Here is a 14843-nt window from a genome sequence, read left to right as displayed (position 1 = left end):
AGAGCGGGGTGCAGACGGGATGAGGCAAAGAGTGGGCGCAAGGAGCGGCGAGTAGGTGGAGAGAGAAGCTCCGGAAATGGTGTGCGTGAGTTGTGCGCAGTCGTGGCTAAAGACGTCGGGCTCGTGAGGAAGGAAGCTGAAGAGTGAGTTCGTGGATGTGGGGGGAGAGAGCAAGCCGCAAACGGGGGCCGTATGAATGTTTCTGGTGATGGTAACCAGCTGGATGACATCCCCGACCTCCTCTCCTTGTCCTCTCCCCTCTCCTCTCGCTCGGCCCGAGGCTCTGTATGTACCCGCCGGGTTTTGTTATCGGAGTACTGCCACGCAAGCCGATCCGGTATAATTAACACTTGTTCTCGCCGAGCTTCATTCTACACGCGCGCTAGAACGATCTACAAAAACATATGGCCTGCACACAGCTGATCCTCGCCGAACCTTCCGCGAGTCCTCTCCCAGTCTATCTCCGTACGCCCAGAAGCACTCAGCCAGCGTGAGATGTCATCTGCCTTGGCCTTGGCCCCGCACTCCCTCCGTCCAGAGTCCAGTCGCTCGCCCTATCTTAGGACGCCGTGCGCGTGTCCCACCACGGCCAACCGCTCCCGCCCAGATGTGAATGAGGCCCGGTCGCAGTGCCGTACGGTGGTTGACGCCAAGTACGCGAGCAAGGCCGCCGCAGAGCGCGGCAAAGTGGTCTTTGGCAGCTGCGAACCGCTTGTCCGTTGCTACAGGAACGTGTCGTGTGTGTCGCCAGTGTTCCCTGGGAGAGCCGTTAGACGTGCGCGCGCCTTCCCGCCGTTGTGGGCTCACCTGCTAATCCGTCTATACACCATTGGACATGCCCGCGCCAGGGCCTGCGGCGTCCTCTTCCATCTTGATCGGCATCGTGAGATCCATGGACGAATCCATGAGATACTCCTCGAGCTCCGGGAAGTTCTGGATCAGCGCCTCGTCCAGATACTTCTTGTACGACTGTCCAACAAATGCCTCAGCACCGCTCCGTCCGCGCCCGATGCACTGAATAGAGAATACCCACGTCAATCGCGTGTATCTTCCCGTTCATGAACTGGTTCTCCGTCGCAGCCCGCTCCAGGCGTTCCTTCGTGAGCAGCATCGGGTTCCGCGACTGGTCGATGTCCACGAGAACTTGCATGGGAACCATCGTGTCGATGGTCTGCGCCATGTCGTCCAGCGTCGCCAGGTGGCTAATCACGTCGTTCCTGTGGACCGCGTCAGCAATAGGCAGCGGTCATCTCGGCGCGCTAGTACTGGGAACAGGTCGCGGCAAACGTCCTGCGGGGCTGCGGGATGTGTTCCGCAGAACGTGTTCCGCATTCCAGGTGACCGAGTTTGACAAAGATGGACACGGTGGCAGTGACCACATACTGCGGCGAGCGTACAAGGTCAATGCGCGAGGCACGAGCTCGCCACTCCAGTACGCACGATGGAGCGGGCAACATGCCACACACCGCACGATGTTCATACAGTTGGTAAAGAATCGATGGGCCGTGGTTCTGATCGCTCGCCTTTTAGCTTTTGTTAACCGGTGAGGCCGTACAAACATGCGGGATATATTGGCACCCCAGGACCAGGTAGGCTTACAGTGCTGGGCTCTCACAATGCTGGTGAGAGCCACAGCGACCGCCTGACGGCCCCAAGGGTGAACGGCCGAAAAAACGGCCTACCGTTCCTCCACAAGCTGTACACCGCTGGTCACCTCGGGCACTCGACCAAGCCACCAGAACGCGGAACATGAGCCGGAACGTGTTCTGTGGTACAGATCTCTCCGTCGCCGGGACCTTTTGAGGTCGCGGGCTCAGCGGAGTCTCTGTTAACGTGCGCAGCATACAACCCCGCATATTCAGAGACACTCGGCCCTCGCCCGACTGGTGGTGTAACCACCGTAACCACCGCAAGCGCGACCGCTCCATCCAGATAGCAGACCACTCACACTCTCGCCCCGACCTGCTTCCCCGCGCCTCCCGGCTTATCCTTCTCCTTCGTCAGATCGCCCACAACGGTCGTCCCGAGGTGATACAGCGCGTTCGCGAGCCCCATCAGCTCCAGCTCGAGGTCGCCCTGCACGCCCTGCGGCGGCGGCGACTCGGACTCGCGCGGGCTGTCCGGGGCGGGCGCGGGTGCGGGCGACGACATGGTGTTCACGCTCAAGCTCAGGTTGCGCGCCATCGCTGCTGCCTTAGTCTAAGTCTAGGCGGTGGGGCGCGTGGGTGATCACGGTGGCGTGCCTGAGAGTGAGATCTGAGTCCGAGCGAGTCCGAGTCTCCGAAACAACAGCGGAACAAGACAACAGTAATTGCTTAAGCGCCCGGCTTGTACTCACTTCCACGTGGCGCAGATCTCATCGGCTCGACACCGTCTAGCAGAGCCTGCGCCTTTTACTTTACAAGATACTTACTTGCGAGCAAGTTGACAAGAGTACTTGCTCGGGCGGGAACCATAGTACGAAGCACGCAAGATCGGTCGGACGGTTCGACGGCAGTGGGCGGTGCGGTTTCCGAACTCGCTACATTCGTCTAATACTTATGACAGTGCTCTTGCTCTCACTGTGACTCTACTTCCTTGTGCTCTTATGCTCTTCCGCCGTCCCTCCTGCGCTCAGGCAGCAGTCTCGGACGACGTCGGCTCCGCCTCGCCCTCCTTCGCGACCTGCTTCACCGGCACGAACCACGCGTCCTCGTCCTCCTCATCCGTCGCGAACGACACCTCGCGCACCTCGACGTTCGCCCACGGCGCGTGCGTGTTGCGGCCCGCGGTGAGGTAGCGCAGGAAGTCCCCATGCGAGACGACGGCGATGCGCGCCTCGGGGCGCGCGCGCAGCCACCGGCGCACCCAGCGCGCGCGCGCGCGGATCGCGTCCTCGGAGGCGGCGTAGAAGCCCTGCTTGGAGTTCCAGTCGGGCGTGAGCGCGGAGAGGTCGAGGGGGGCGTATTCGGGGTCGGCTTCGAGGGTTGCGCGGTCCTGCGAGGGCCGTGGTCAGTGCGGGGGTGGTAAGTGGGATTGGGAGGGAAGGGACGCACGGAGCCGGTGTCGCACGGGAGCGCGTTGACCTCCTGCAGCTGAGGGAGGACGACGAGGGGCTTTCCGGCGGCGTCCAGACGGGCGCGGAGCGCGGGGTAGCCGTCGAGCGCGGTGGACATCGTGCGGCGGAGGCCGCTCGCGACGAGCAGCTCTGCGGTGGCCTGCACTGTGTCTTTCGTCGCCTCGTTCAGCGCGGCGGCTTGCGAGCGGCCGCGCGGGGTGAGTTTGGCGTCGGGGACTGTGGGTGGGTGTATGCGTTAGCTGGAGTGCCGGGTGGAGAACAGGGATACTGCGTACTACTGTAGTCTTCCGCGACACTAGAAAAGAATGGGAATGGTCAGTGTGGTCGCATGTTTGAGATGAGAATCGAAGTGCTCACTTATGTTCGGCCTCGGCGTGTCTAGTGAGGTAGATCCGCTTCTCGGTGGGTTTCGTCATCTCTACTGGAGCTTCTAGTGGTATCGAGCTGCTGGAAGGTATGCGGTATGGGTGGTGGTGGTTGAAAGAGACGTCTACAAGGACCCGAAATCGATGCGAGACGACGGTAAGAGTCAGTGTGCGGTCCGATCATGTATCTCGATGACGTCATTAATTTGGGGAGGCGGTCTGTTCAGCGCCGTGGTATGTGTAACGCGCGCGATTTGTTTCGACAAGAATGATGAAGTCAAGTGCTCTACGAAGTACAACGAAGGTCCGATATTTCCATCCATGCACGCGTCTATATGCGCCGCGGTAATGCGGATATACTACAAAGTTTCTACAGCATCAACCCGCCCACCAGCACCTACGCCCAAATGCCCGAGTTCAACCTCGGCCCCCACCGGCGCACAAAATACCCCAGCGCAACCGGGCCCACAAGCGTGCACAGCAGTATCGCCCAGATACACAGCAGAAACGGCTCCTCGCTCAGCACCCCGGGGACGCCGCCCCCCGGCGCGTGCTCGGAGCCCCCACGCGCGAGCTGCGCGATGAGCAGCCCGATCTCCCCCCGTGCGACCATGGCGGCGCCCATGAAGGCGGCGGCGGGCACGGAGGTCGAGGCGCGGTACTCAGAGGGGATGTGGGTCTTCTCCGCGACGTCTTGGGGGTTGGCGGGAAGGTTTGGGGCGGTGCGGATGTCGGCTTGTGCCTCGGTCTTCTCGTGGAGAGCCGGGTGGCGGGAGGTGAGCGTGGACGAGCGCGGAAGGCCCTCCTCATCGTGCGGCGACGTCTGCTCTGCGCGACGTCCCTGCCTGTATGGGGAGAGCAACGAGGCGCCACGCCGCCTGACGGAGGCATATACCGCTGGGGAATAGTGCAGGTATGGCCCGTAAAGAAGGATGGGCACCCCGACGGCGAGCTTCGCGACGCACATCAGCACGGAGTACACGATCCCGCGCCAGATCATCGCCGGGCGCCAGAGGTCGAGGAACGGCTTCGGGGGCGCATCAGCATCCTATCTGTAACGCTGTAACGTAAGGGGATTTGGGGGGACTCACGATGGCGAAGCCGATGCTCGCGAAGAAAAGCGGGAGAAGCACGTATTCCTGAACGGGCCCGAGGAGGCGTGTGAAGGTCTCCTCGAAGGAGAGGGAGTTCGCGCGGTGCTCGGAGCCGAGGGTAGTGTCCGGGGCGGGGGTGGGGTAGGGTTCGTCGGCGTCTGGCGACCCTGCAGGGGCAGGGGGTTGCGAGATGTAGGTGAGCATGAGTCCGCTGAGGTAGGAGCCGAACAGCACGCTCGTTCCAGTATCTAAATGCCTATGAGTACGACGCCGACACGGTAGTGTGTGGGGCTTACAATGTGAGATGGTAGCCATAACGCTGAGCATGGCCACCATGAGGAACAACTTCGCAGCGTCCGCATGCATCTCCGTCCCCCACCCGCTCTCCGTGAGCCTCTCAAAGCCCCACGGCTTCCCCGGCCTCGCGGGCGCACACCAGCGTTCCCCACACCCACTCCACCAGAACACCGGCCGCAGAACGAAACGGGACACAACGGGCGCGATGAACGCCATGAGCACCGACGCGAGCAGCGGGCGCACGACCGGCCACGCGATGCTGCTCCCGCCGACCGCGGAGGTGTCGTGCTGCACGAGCGCGAGCGCGGGCATGACGGCGGCGACGACGAGCCCGATCACGTCGTCGATGATCGCGGCGCTGATGAGCACTGTCCCGATGCGCGACTGTTTCAGCGAGTTTGGCGGCGTCCCGGCGGACAGTGTGGCGGAGGTGTCGGCGCGGCGTGCGGGGGAGAGCGTGCGCGTGAGGGGGAGGGCGCAGGTAGTGCGCTCCGAGTCGACGGTGAGTGTGCGGCCTTTGGTGAGGGAGGCGGAGGAGGATTTGGCGGCGCTGTTGAGCGCGGCGAGTGTTGTGCCGAGGCTGTCGGAGGAGAGCGCGGCGCCGGCGGCGAATGCCTCGAGGGGGCGGTAGCCGAACCCCGCGTAGAGTGAGGCGAAGGAGAGGGCGATGGGAAAGATGATGCCCGTGGCGGCGCAGACGAGGGAGAGCGGGAGGTTGGAGAGCAGCATGCGGAGGTTTGAGGATAGGCCGCCTGTGAGCTGTGATGAGCCATTGGTATGAACAGTAATGATGAGATAATGTACCTTCAAAGACGACAAGGACGAGACCTATATAGCCGAGCACGGTGAATGTCGCTTCCCAGTTCACATGCAGAAGGCCGGCGAGTGGGGAGCCAAATATGATGCCTAGCGTGATCTCGGCGACGATGCCGCCGTGGATGAGGAAGTCCGCGGCTACGCGGATGATGTTCAGAAGGTAGAGAAAGGAGGAGAATACCAGGAGATGTATGAGCGTCGGCTCGTGGTACGGCAGTACGGCGGGCATGATGTCGGCCGGGGGGTATCGGCGGGTAAGGCTGGGTTCCGCGGGGACAGCGGAGTGTAGGACACGCGTGCACAGCCGACATCGTTGGGTATATATGTCGGATACTGTGGAACATAGGAGATACCAAGGGATTAAGGATGGGGACAACTCTTGGCCACGTTCTAGATCCTTGGCCCGTCAGTGACAAGCAATACCAAACTTCTCGGCAAGCGACATACCGCTTTGGGGTTAGGGTTACATGGACCACGATATCCGGCAACAAATATCGCTCAACAACCCAACGTGCTTCCAAAACTGAGAGTAGTGGTTGGTTGCTTGTCTCACTTGTCGAGGAGGTTTATCATACCTTGGGTGATTCTAATTGACACAGCTGTGTTACCACAAGGGCAGCTTCCAGCATTCGAAGTCGGCACTCCAGCGCTGGCTCTTAACGCCCGCTTGGCAAACTTAACAAGGTTATGAAGTGGTGCATATAGCCCGGGATCTGTTCCTGCCGCAATGCATGAGTAAGCGGCCGCACAGATAAGGGCAGCACGCAAACTTACCGCCGCATACATCCGCGCAGTGCGAGTCCCCCATTCCGTGTGCCCAGCCCGTGTTCCTGGCCAGCGGCATCCCCCACCGGCGATCCGTTCGTCCTCTATCGGAAAGTGGTTCCTGGAGGGCCGAAGCAGCAGCCTACGCCCACACCCCAGCATTCACCCTTGCCCCCCACCGCCGCACAATGAGCCCAAGGCTGATCGGGCCCACGAGCGTGCACACCAGGATCGCCCATATACACAGCAGGAACGGCTCCTCGCCGAGCAATCCGGGGGAGCCGGAGGAGGGGGAGCTGCGGGCGAGCTGCGCGATGAGGAGGCCGATCTCGCCGCGCGCGACCATGGCCACGCCCATGAAGACGGCGGCGGGCGTGGATGTGAGGATGCGTGGGGGTGTAGGCGGGGGTGGGGGAGAGGGAGAGGGAGAGACGCGTGGTTCGGGCTTCGAGTCGCCGATGGGAGGGGGCGGCTCGTGCAGTGGTTCTGAGCGAGAACTAGGGCGCTTGAGCTTCGCAGAAAGCTCAAATTTGGCCCGGACGAATAGGCCAGCGATAGTGCTCCTCGTCCGCCGACCGAGCAAGGGCGCGTGGTGGGTGAGCGGTCCGTGCAACAGGATCGGAAGCCCGACCGCAAGTTTCGCAAGGCACATGAGGATCGAGTACACGATCCCGCGCCAGATGATCTTGGGCTTCCAGAGGTCGAGGAATGGCTGGAGGATTTATCAGCATGTATGCGCATGTGGCGAGGGGGAGAAACTGGTTGGCTCACGATGGCGAAACCGATGCTTGCGAAGAAGAGCGGGAGTAGGACGTGTTCTTGCACTGGGCTGACTAGACGGGAAGATGCGGCCTCGAAGGAGAGGTCTTCTGTGCGCTGTTTGTGGCGGCGTTCGCGGTCTGTGCGTTCAGCATCGTCCGTGGAGCGAGACGGTGTGGAGGGAGGTTGCGATATATACGTGAGTATAAGACCTGCTATGTATGCACCGTACAGGATGCTCGTGCTGGTATCTAGACGAAATGAGACATATCAGATCGCATTTCTTGCATGTAGATATATGCGCCCTACAGTACGAGATCGCAGCCATAGCACTAACGGTCACAACCATGAGAAATAGTTTGACGGCATCCGCATGCTTCTCCGATCCCCAACCGCTGCCTATATTCGCGAAGGGCCGCGTACCCCACGGTTTCTCCATGCGCGCTGGCGCGCACCACAGTTCGCCGACACCGTGGTACCAGAAGAGCGGTCTCAGGATAAAGCGGGCCACGAGAGGGGCAATGGCGGCGATCAGCACGGAGGACAGGAGCGGCCGTATGATCGTCCACGCGAGGCCGCTGTTGCCGGACTGAGAGGTGGGGAACTGGACGAGGGCTAGCGCGGGGATTACGGCTGCGATGACTAGGCCGACGACGTCGTCGATGATCGCGGCACTTATCAGCACGGTGCCTATGCGAGATTGCTGGAAGGAGGAGGCGGCGGGTTCGGTTACGAGCGAAGGAGATGTGGTCGCACGTTGGACAGGGGATGGCGAGCGGGTGGTAGGTAGAGAGCAGTCGATAGCGTTCTTGGTCGTGGTGGTAGGACTATGAGAGCCATTATTGGAAACTGAGTTGGAGTCTTTGGTGACGCTATTCAACGCGGCCAAGGTTGTCCCGAGACTGGTAGAGGAGAGCGCGGCGCCGGCGGCGAACGCTTCAAGCGGCTTGTAACCAAAGGCCGCGTTCAAGAGCGCGAAGGAGAACGCGATTGGGACGCCGACGCCGACAAGGGCACATACGGTAGACAGGGGGAGGTTCGAGAGCAGCATGGGGAGGTTTGAGGAGAGTCCACCTACGAAAGAGAACGCCGTCCGGTCCGTGAATGATGATCAGAGGATTCGGACCGACCTTGAAATACGACAAGGATGAGGCCAAGATAGCCTAAGACGGTGAATGTTTCCTCCCATTCTATCGGGAGCAGAGCAGCGAGAGGTGAGCCATATATGATGCCGAGTGCAATTTCGGCGACAATCCCGCCATGGAGCAGAAAGTCAGCGGCGATTCTGGCGAGGTTGAGGAGGTAGAGGAATGAGGAGAAGACGAGAAGGCGGATGAGCGAGGGCTCCTCGTACGGGAGAGAAGTAGGCATTATGTAGCTCGAGAGACGTGTGAGAGACCGCAGAGCAAGACATGGGACGGCGAGCGCAGACGATTGAACAACTTGGAGTATGCGAACAAGTCAGAGCAGCTCAGAGAGACAGTCCGGCATGTTCGGACAAATTCAGCGGGCGCCACCGTCGCGGAGTTCGCTCTGGCGAGCGTTCCTGTTCGGGTTAGGGTTATGGCTCATTTCAGCCACTCATCGCAGTCATCGCATCTTGCACTCGAGCGTCCATGTCCTCGACAGCCACCACTCGCTAAATCTATTTTATCTCTGTTAGGGCTCTTACACACGATGCGACGAACATAAATCCTCTTCTCGCACTGTGCTAGCATGCCTCTGCTCGAAAGTTAACGCGAAGACCAATCCACACTGTGGTCAGCCTCCCGGCCAGGCTCGATCGCAACTTCCAACCATATATCTTCCTGGCGTCGCACGAAGAAATCCCCCCACTTGCCTTCCTCCGCACCACCACCAACCCGGACAGGCCCCCTCGACATGGCTCCCTCGACTGACACACTCCCTTCTCTACTCGGCTAAAATGGGCGGTCACCTGCGGCGCGCTGCGCTGTGGGGACCTTCGAGGACGGACCGTAGACGCCAGTCGCTGTGATGTCGTGAAGCCAGACGCGGGGAGTGCTAGCCCCTTGCCGACGGTGGACCGGCCACTCACCAGGGTAGGGTTGCCCGGGACGCGGAGTGCTAGCCTGCTCGCCCGCGGTCGCCCGATGATCTCTGTATACAGCATCAATCTGGCCGAGGTCTGGGGGCGCTGCGTGCAATCTGCTCCGGCGGCAGCGGCGTCCTGTCATGGGCACGACTCCTCATCCTCCTTTCCTCGACTCTCCTCGACCTCGACACGACTCGGCAAAAAGGGGGCTTCGGTCCTCGCAAAAGGCGGCTTCGGCTCCACCCCTTCTCGGCGGCTTCGTTCTCGTTCTCGGACTTGTTCTCGGACTTTTCGTTTCGTTCCGTTCCCGTTCTCGTCTCAGAAAACCCCAGAAAACCCCGAAAAAAGTCCAAAATTCAGTAAAACGAAAAAAGATACGGCGGCTACGGTCTTGTTCTCGGACTTCCCGGACTCGTTTCGTTCTCTCTCGCGTCTCCAGAAAACCCCATAAAATCCCGAAAAAAAGTCCAAAATAGTAACACGAAAAAACATACGCATAACATAGAATACTCCATACATCGTCTCGTCCTAGATTCCGCTCCCCTCCGTTGTACTCCTGACTTCTCTAGGCTCGGCACCTCGACCCCGCCTTGGACCTCAACACGGACGACCCCTCAAGCCCAGGACCAAGACCCGCGACCCGACTGGCAAGACCCGGACCCGAGGACGATACCGCGGCGGCGCCTGGCCAGGACCTCATCCACCCTGCGACCTGTGCTCCGTCGCAAGCCCTGCCGCTTGCATCGTGCGAGTCGGTCAGGCCTGCACGCGCACCCTCGTGGTCGCTGCAGCCATTATTTTTTCCACATCGTCCCTTCGGGGGCTGGTTTCGTTGGTTCGAGGCTTGGGGGAGAGGGCGCGGACTCGTCTGCCGAGGGTGCGTCTGCCTCCTTGCTCTACTCAATCCTATTCGTTGACTCGTGCTTCGTTGCAGACTTCAACACCGCAAGCCGACTCGAATACAAGACCTGGACGATACGGCGGCGCGGCTAGGCCAGGACCTCATCCACCCTGCGACCTGGGCTGCGTCGCAAGTCCTGCCGCTTGCGTCGTGCGAGTCGGTCAGGCCTGCATGCGTGTCTTCGTGATCGCTGCAGCACAATTTTTTCCACACCCTCTTCGTGAGGCGTCCCTTCGGGGGCTGGATCCGGTTTCTCGCTTCGTTGCCGTTCGCTTGGAAACCGCGCCGTCGAGGCACTTCGGGTATGTGGTGTGTACGTTGTTTTGGGCCGAGTGTTGACTATGCCTACAGGAGTCGCGCGCAAGACGCGATGGTACGGAGGCTTCTCTTTCTCTCGTTTGTCATAACGTTATTCCAAATCTACTGTGCACTATTCTCTACCACGACCCCGTTACAGGTGCGATATATCCCCGTAGCCCCAGGTCGGCCCGTAGTCCACGGTCTCAACGACACAATCTCTATGACATCGTCTGTGCGCTCGACTCGGATGTCGGCGGTCCCGCGCTAACCAACCTCGATCCCTCATGGATATCCTGGATGGCGGTCTTCTTCTCAGTGCATCTGTGACCGAGCAACTGATCGGTGCATATCGCTTCCTGCCTCAACGTCCTCTTCAAACAAGATAAGCACGTCTTGCCTCATGCCGAGTCCCGAACGCTTACGAACCACAATGAGGCTTGTTTATGTACTTCGAGAAGTGATATGCATAGCTTCTGCCAGAAATCCACAGCCATACGCTGCGGCCGCTGTCGTCTGTGTGGCCACAGAAGCTTCTTAATCTGCGCTAGGCTGTGTCCGAGACCACCCCAAATGAAATGAGGAAACGCTGGCGCGACGCGCACTAGAAAATCACGAGGAGCGCTTAGCGCTTCTCATCGCTACCTACACCCCACCGGGCGGGTTCCGACCTATACACCGATTGTGGTGTATCAAAGTCGTGTAGGTATGTGAATAGTGCGTTTGCCCACACAACTGACAGTTTAGCCAAATATTTTGAATAGAAGTCGGCGACTACCGACTGGCTTTTGGTTCCACGCCATCTCTTGCGGGCTGTGCTTGCTGCTCGAGTGCTTCATCCTAGGACCTGTGGACGGCCATCGCACTGTCATCGTCCTCTGTGTAAAATCTTATATGCTACCATGCATGTTTCTTTGCCCTCCCTGCCGTACACCCGCTGTGCTACTGCGAAGCTGCCCATTGCAAAGGCCAAATGCAGCTGCATTATCCACGCGCTTGATCAATCTCCGCCACGTTTTCTTCTGCACACGGAATTGCACGATCGATTCGGAGCATCGCGCGTGCAATTCCCAACTATGGCAGGTCTTCCCGCAAACACTGTACCTCACACCGCCCTCAATTCATCGGGCTGTACGGCTGTGTCAAACCGCACGGCATGCGCAGAACGCCGCGGTTTTCATGGAGGCTGTTAAGATAGTACCAGGCCGGCCCCGCGTCCTTCGTCTTCCAAGTCGCAGACACCCATCCCAACGCATCCCCTAGACCCTCCCCTCTTCGATCTCCATGGACGCCGCCCTTTCAGAATTGCCATTCTTCCCCTTGCTTTACTATCCCGAGGAACCCACCATCACTCAACTACCCTTCGCCTCTGCGGACTTTGTGGAGAATAACTTTCTGCCGCCTCGGCCTTCGTCTGTCTGCGACGCATGCTGGGAGGGTCCCTTTGCCATGCGCTTCGGGCTCCCCTTGATGTCACCGCGGAGCGGACAGTGGTACCGGCGGGGCTGGCCTGACACGATCTCGTACTGGATCTCATCCGCAGAATTAGAAGCTCGTTCCGATGCCGGCTGCGTCTGGTGTCGGTTCGTCCTCGACTCGATCCTTGACAGACACAATTACACCTCATACATTGCCGGGAAAATTGGACCGATCAGAGTCAAAATCAAGGCAACTACAGCTACATGGGACATGTTCGACATGCCACACAACCTGGTATTCCCTTATCAAAAACTACATATATACATCGACGATGATCACTTTAAAGAGGCATTTGTACACACGGATTCAGGTGGGTAGGGGGATCAGCATGTACTCTCGAGCTCAGCGTTAGGATAGAGCTGACAGATAGGATCTTCAGATGACTCAGCAGCACCCTATATTGTAAATCGAAGCCCTATCCCGGACGTAGGATCTTCCCGTGCCCTGGCTCTCGCAAAACAGCACATCGACGAGTGCATCCACCGACACCAGTGTTGCACAAGTTCGACGTCTCCTAGTAGCCCTCGCCTCCCTACGCGCCTCGTGGATTGCACAGACCTTGCTCGACCACGGCTGGTTTCCACACTGGCCGGAGAACACGGTGAATATCTTGCACTGAGCTATGTGTGGGGCAAGGACCAAGTTCACAAGACCACGAAATCGAACATATCCCTATACGAAGAAGGAATCACCCTCTCCCGTCTCCCCCAGACCATCCACGATGCAATCTACGTCACGAACAAGCTGGGCTTCCGGTGGCTCTGGATCGACAGCCTGTGCATTATACAAGACTCGGACGAAGACAAGCTGCACGAAATTAGTCGCATGCATCACGTCTACCTCTATGCGCACCTGACGATAATGGCCGGCAGCGCAAAGGACGTCAGCGAGGGCTTCCTCTGGCAGGACCGCCGATCTCCCCCGGATCTTTATCCTGACGGAGTTGGTTCTGTGAAGCTCCCCTTTATCTGCCCTTCACAACCTACGACCCTCGCCGAGCACCGGCCCGGGGAACACTGTTCCGACTCTGCGGCATGGTGCCGGGTCGGTACTGTGACCATTACTTCGGAGCACAAGCTTTTCCGTAGCTGGTCGCATAGCGAGGTGCTGGGGTGCATGGCAACACGCGCCTGGTGCATGCAAGAGTACCTGTTGTCCCCACGCTCCCTCATCTTCGCCCCCGGTGGACTACTCCTGTTCAGGTGCCGTACGATGATGGAAAATGTCTGCAGGGCACCACATCGCCAACGCTTCGGGAGTCCCCAGCTACCCCAGTCTCTCTTCCTCCCCATCCCGCCTGCAGCAGAGCCTGGTTCCACACAGTGGGGAGACATGCACGACAATTGGAGAGATGTTGTCGAGGACTACACCCGCCGCGCAGCTAGCGTCGAGTCTGACAAGCTGGTCGCGTGCGCTGCGGTTGCGGAGCAGTTCCATCGTGCCCTGGGCTCTGACGCCTACCTTGCTGGGCTGTGGCGCTCAGACTTGCTCAGACACCTGCTATGGTCATCCGACTATTATCCGGATACAGCGGATCTTTCGACACACTCCCCACATACTCGCCCAGCAGCCTACCGTGCACCCTCCTGGTCATGGGCGGCGATCGATGGAGTAGTCGAATATGACGAGGATGATCTCGTATCCTACTGCACAGCGGCGGGCCAGCGGATGAAACCCCTAGCTTTCGTGTTCGTGGAGGTCGTTGACTGCTGGGTTACACTCAAAGACCCAGCGCTACCCTTCGGTGAAGTGACGGACGGGGCCCTCGTCCTGCGTGGAACGTTGATACTCTGCCCTGGCAGTGGTAGACTGGCTACAAATTTCCATAATTTTTGGGAGGTCCCCGTACCGGCGTCTTTCGAGCAGGCACGCCGCCACCACCAGAGGCTTGGTGACTTGAACTTGGATGAAGAAGACGAAGTCTACTTGACGAAACGAAGCCACTGTGTAACTGTCGTTCTCGACAACGAAGTCACGGATGAACTGCCAGAGGACTTGTGGCTTCTCCCGTTCGGGTACTCCGGAGTCAGAGGCGGCGGTGACTCTCCTCGGGTGCATGGGATCGTCCTCGAGCTCGTTCCACCATCGGCGATCGATTCAGGATCTGAACACCCGGAGAAGAGTCTCTTTCGAAGGATTGGGTACTTTCCGGCTCCAGGGTACGCGTTGCCAGAGTGGGACCCGTTAGTTTGGGCTGCGATAGACGGAGAACTCCCTCGAATGGACATTGAGATCGTATGAGTCAACGAGAATTTGATACATGTAATCCGTTGTTGATTTGCACTCGGGAAAGCATGGACTGGGTTTTGATCATGTAGGAACACGTATTTCCTTGTGTAACTGTTCCACGATACTCTTATTATACCTGTTAATCTTCGTAGGCCAACGACACGATCGTCTTCTTAACTCGATTCTATCCAAACACGACCCGCGGCGAGAACCGGCCCCTTCGTCTCCAGCCACCTTTTCAACATTGTTGCATAACGTGGCGTCCACCGGAATCGAGGGCGCGGACTCGTCTGCCAAGGGGGCGTCTGTCACCTTACTTGATTCGATATAAGTGGCGTGATGATAGGGCAGACTTTCGGTGAAGCTGGAGTGGAGATCGAGACGCGCCACTACCAGCTATCCCAGAAGAAGAAGAAACCAAACAAGATGGCTGGTTTTCGACGGCGGGCTCTGGACGAGTTAAGGCGAATTATGACAGGATGGTGAACGAGTATTGTAATATATGAATATATGTTACCCTCGAAATGAGGCACGTCCTCGCATTGAGTTCTATTGCGGCGAAGTATCCTGGTATTCTGACCATCTAGAAGGGATAGTGTCAGTTCTGCGAGTGCTGCACTGGTCACGGCGGTCGTCATACCCGAGAGAGGTCAGCAAATCTTGCAACGAGTTTTCGCCCTCCGCTGGGGCCATGGGCTCTGGCGGGAACGCGCCTGACGTTGAACTGAGG

General features: G+C 59.0%; 5 protein-coding genes across 5 annotated transcripts; 1 reads left to right on the top strand and 4 right to left on the bottom strand.

Annotated features, from left to right (window-relative positions):
• Nucleotides 1-341: 341 nt before the first annotated feature.
• Nucleotides 342-2272, bottom strand: TRAVEDRAFT_164202 (mediator complex subunit NUT2). Its single transcript, XM_008037740.1, has 4 exons — nucleotides 1949-2272; nucleotides 1034-1217; nucleotides 808-969; nucleotides 342-757 (listed from the first exon to the last, which is right to left on the bottom strand). The coding sequence occupies exons 1-3, from the start codon at nucleotides 2182-2184 to the stop codon at nucleotides 820-822; spliced, it is 570 nt and encodes a 189-aa protein (XP_008035931.1). The 5' UTR covers nucleotides 2185-2272; the 3' UTR covers nucleotides 342-757; nucleotides 808-819.
• Nucleotides 2273-2499: 227 nt separating this feature from the next.
• TRAVEDRAFT_164199 (phosphoglycerate mutase-like protein) lies at nucleotides 2500-3523 on the bottom strand. Its single transcript, XM_008037739.1, has 4 exons — nucleotides 3416-3523; nucleotides 3334-3353; nucleotides 3036-3274; nucleotides 2500-2976 (listed from the first exon to the last, which is right to left on the bottom strand). Exons 1-4 carry the CDS (start codon nucleotides 3472-3474, stop codon nucleotides 2614-2616), a joined length of 681 nt encoding a protein of 226 aa, XP_008035930.1. The 5' UTR covers nucleotides 3475-3523; the 3' UTR covers nucleotides 2500-2613.
• A 297-nt stretch (nucleotides 3524-3820) lies between these two features.
• TRAVEDRAFT_45135 (uncharacterized protein) lies at nucleotides 3821-5859 on the bottom strand (the record flags this gene model as incomplete). Its single annotated transcript, XM_008036934.1, has 4 exons — nucleotides 3821-4450; nucleotides 4515-4765; nucleotides 4814-5566; nucleotides 5619-5859. 4 exons carry the CDS (start codon nucleotides 5857-5859, stop codon nucleotides 3821-3823), a joined length of 1875 nt encoding a protein of 624 aa, XP_008035125.1.
• A 678-nt stretch (nucleotides 5860-6537) lies between these two features.
• Nucleotides 6538-8525, bottom strand: TRAVEDRAFT_116924 (Sodium/hydrogen exchanger; the record flags this gene model as incomplete). Its single annotated transcript, XM_008037738.1, has 7 exons — nucleotides 6538-6892; nucleotides 7010-7107; nucleotides 7167-7405; nucleotides 7464-7549; nucleotides 7613-7857; nucleotides 8026-8228; nucleotides 8285-8525. 7 exons carry the CDS (start codon nucleotides 8523-8525, stop codon nucleotides 6538-6540), a joined length of 1467 nt encoding a protein of 488 aa, XP_008035929.1.
• A 3779-nt stretch (nucleotides 8526-12304) lies between these two features.
• Nucleotides 12305-14125, top strand: TRAVEDRAFT_115932 (HET-domain-containing protein; the record flags this gene model as incomplete). The annotated part of the gene is made up of 3 exons (XM_008037737.1): nucleotides 12305-12826; nucleotides 12989-13108; nucleotides 13160-14125. Coding segments are annotated over 3 exons (1608 nt in total), but the record flags the coding sequence as incomplete, so codon positions are not given.
• Between the last annotated feature and the right edge of the window lie 718 nt (nucleotides 14126-14843).

This window comes from Trametes versicolor (assembly GCF_000271585.1).
Source record: "Trametes versicolor FP-101664 SS1 unplaced genomic scaffold TRAVEscaffold_3, whole genome shotgun sequence".
In the NCBI taxonomy this organism is placed as follows: Eukaryota; Fungi; Basidiomycota; class Agaricomycetes; order Polyporales; family Polyporaceae; genus Trametes; species Trametes versicolor.
Note: the sequence above shows the minus strand (reverse complement) of the source record. Positions and strands in the feature narration are given on the sequence as shown.

Excerpts from the sequence above, each read along its gene's own strand:
- TRAVEDRAFT_164202 (XM_008037740.1), bottom strand. The coding sequence starts at position 2,184 with ATGGCGCGCAACCTGAGCTTGAGCGTGAACACCATGTCGTCGCCCGCA. Across the intron at positions 1,218-1,948 it reads AAGCAGGTCGGGGCGAGAGT|GAACGACGTGATTAGCCACC; the intron begins GTGAGTGGTCTG and ends CGCGGTCCACAG. Across the intron at positions 970-1,033 it reads GGAAGATACACGCGATTGAC|TCGTACAAGAAGTATCTGGA; the intron begins GTGGGTATTCTC and ends TTTGTTGGACAG.
- TRAVEDRAFT_164199 (XM_008037739.1), bottom strand. The coding sequence starts at position 3,474 with ATGACGAAACCCACCGAGAAGCGGATCTACCTCACTAGACACGCCGAG. Across the intron at positions 3,354-3,415 it reads CACGCCGAGGCCGAACATAA|TGTCGCGGAAGACTACAGTA; the intron begins GTGAGCACTTCG and ends ATTCTTTTCTAG. Across the intron at positions 2,977-3,035 it reads TCCCGTGCGACACCGGCTCC|GACCGCGCAACCCTCGAAGC; the intron begins GTGCGTCCCTTC and ends CGGCCCTCGCAG.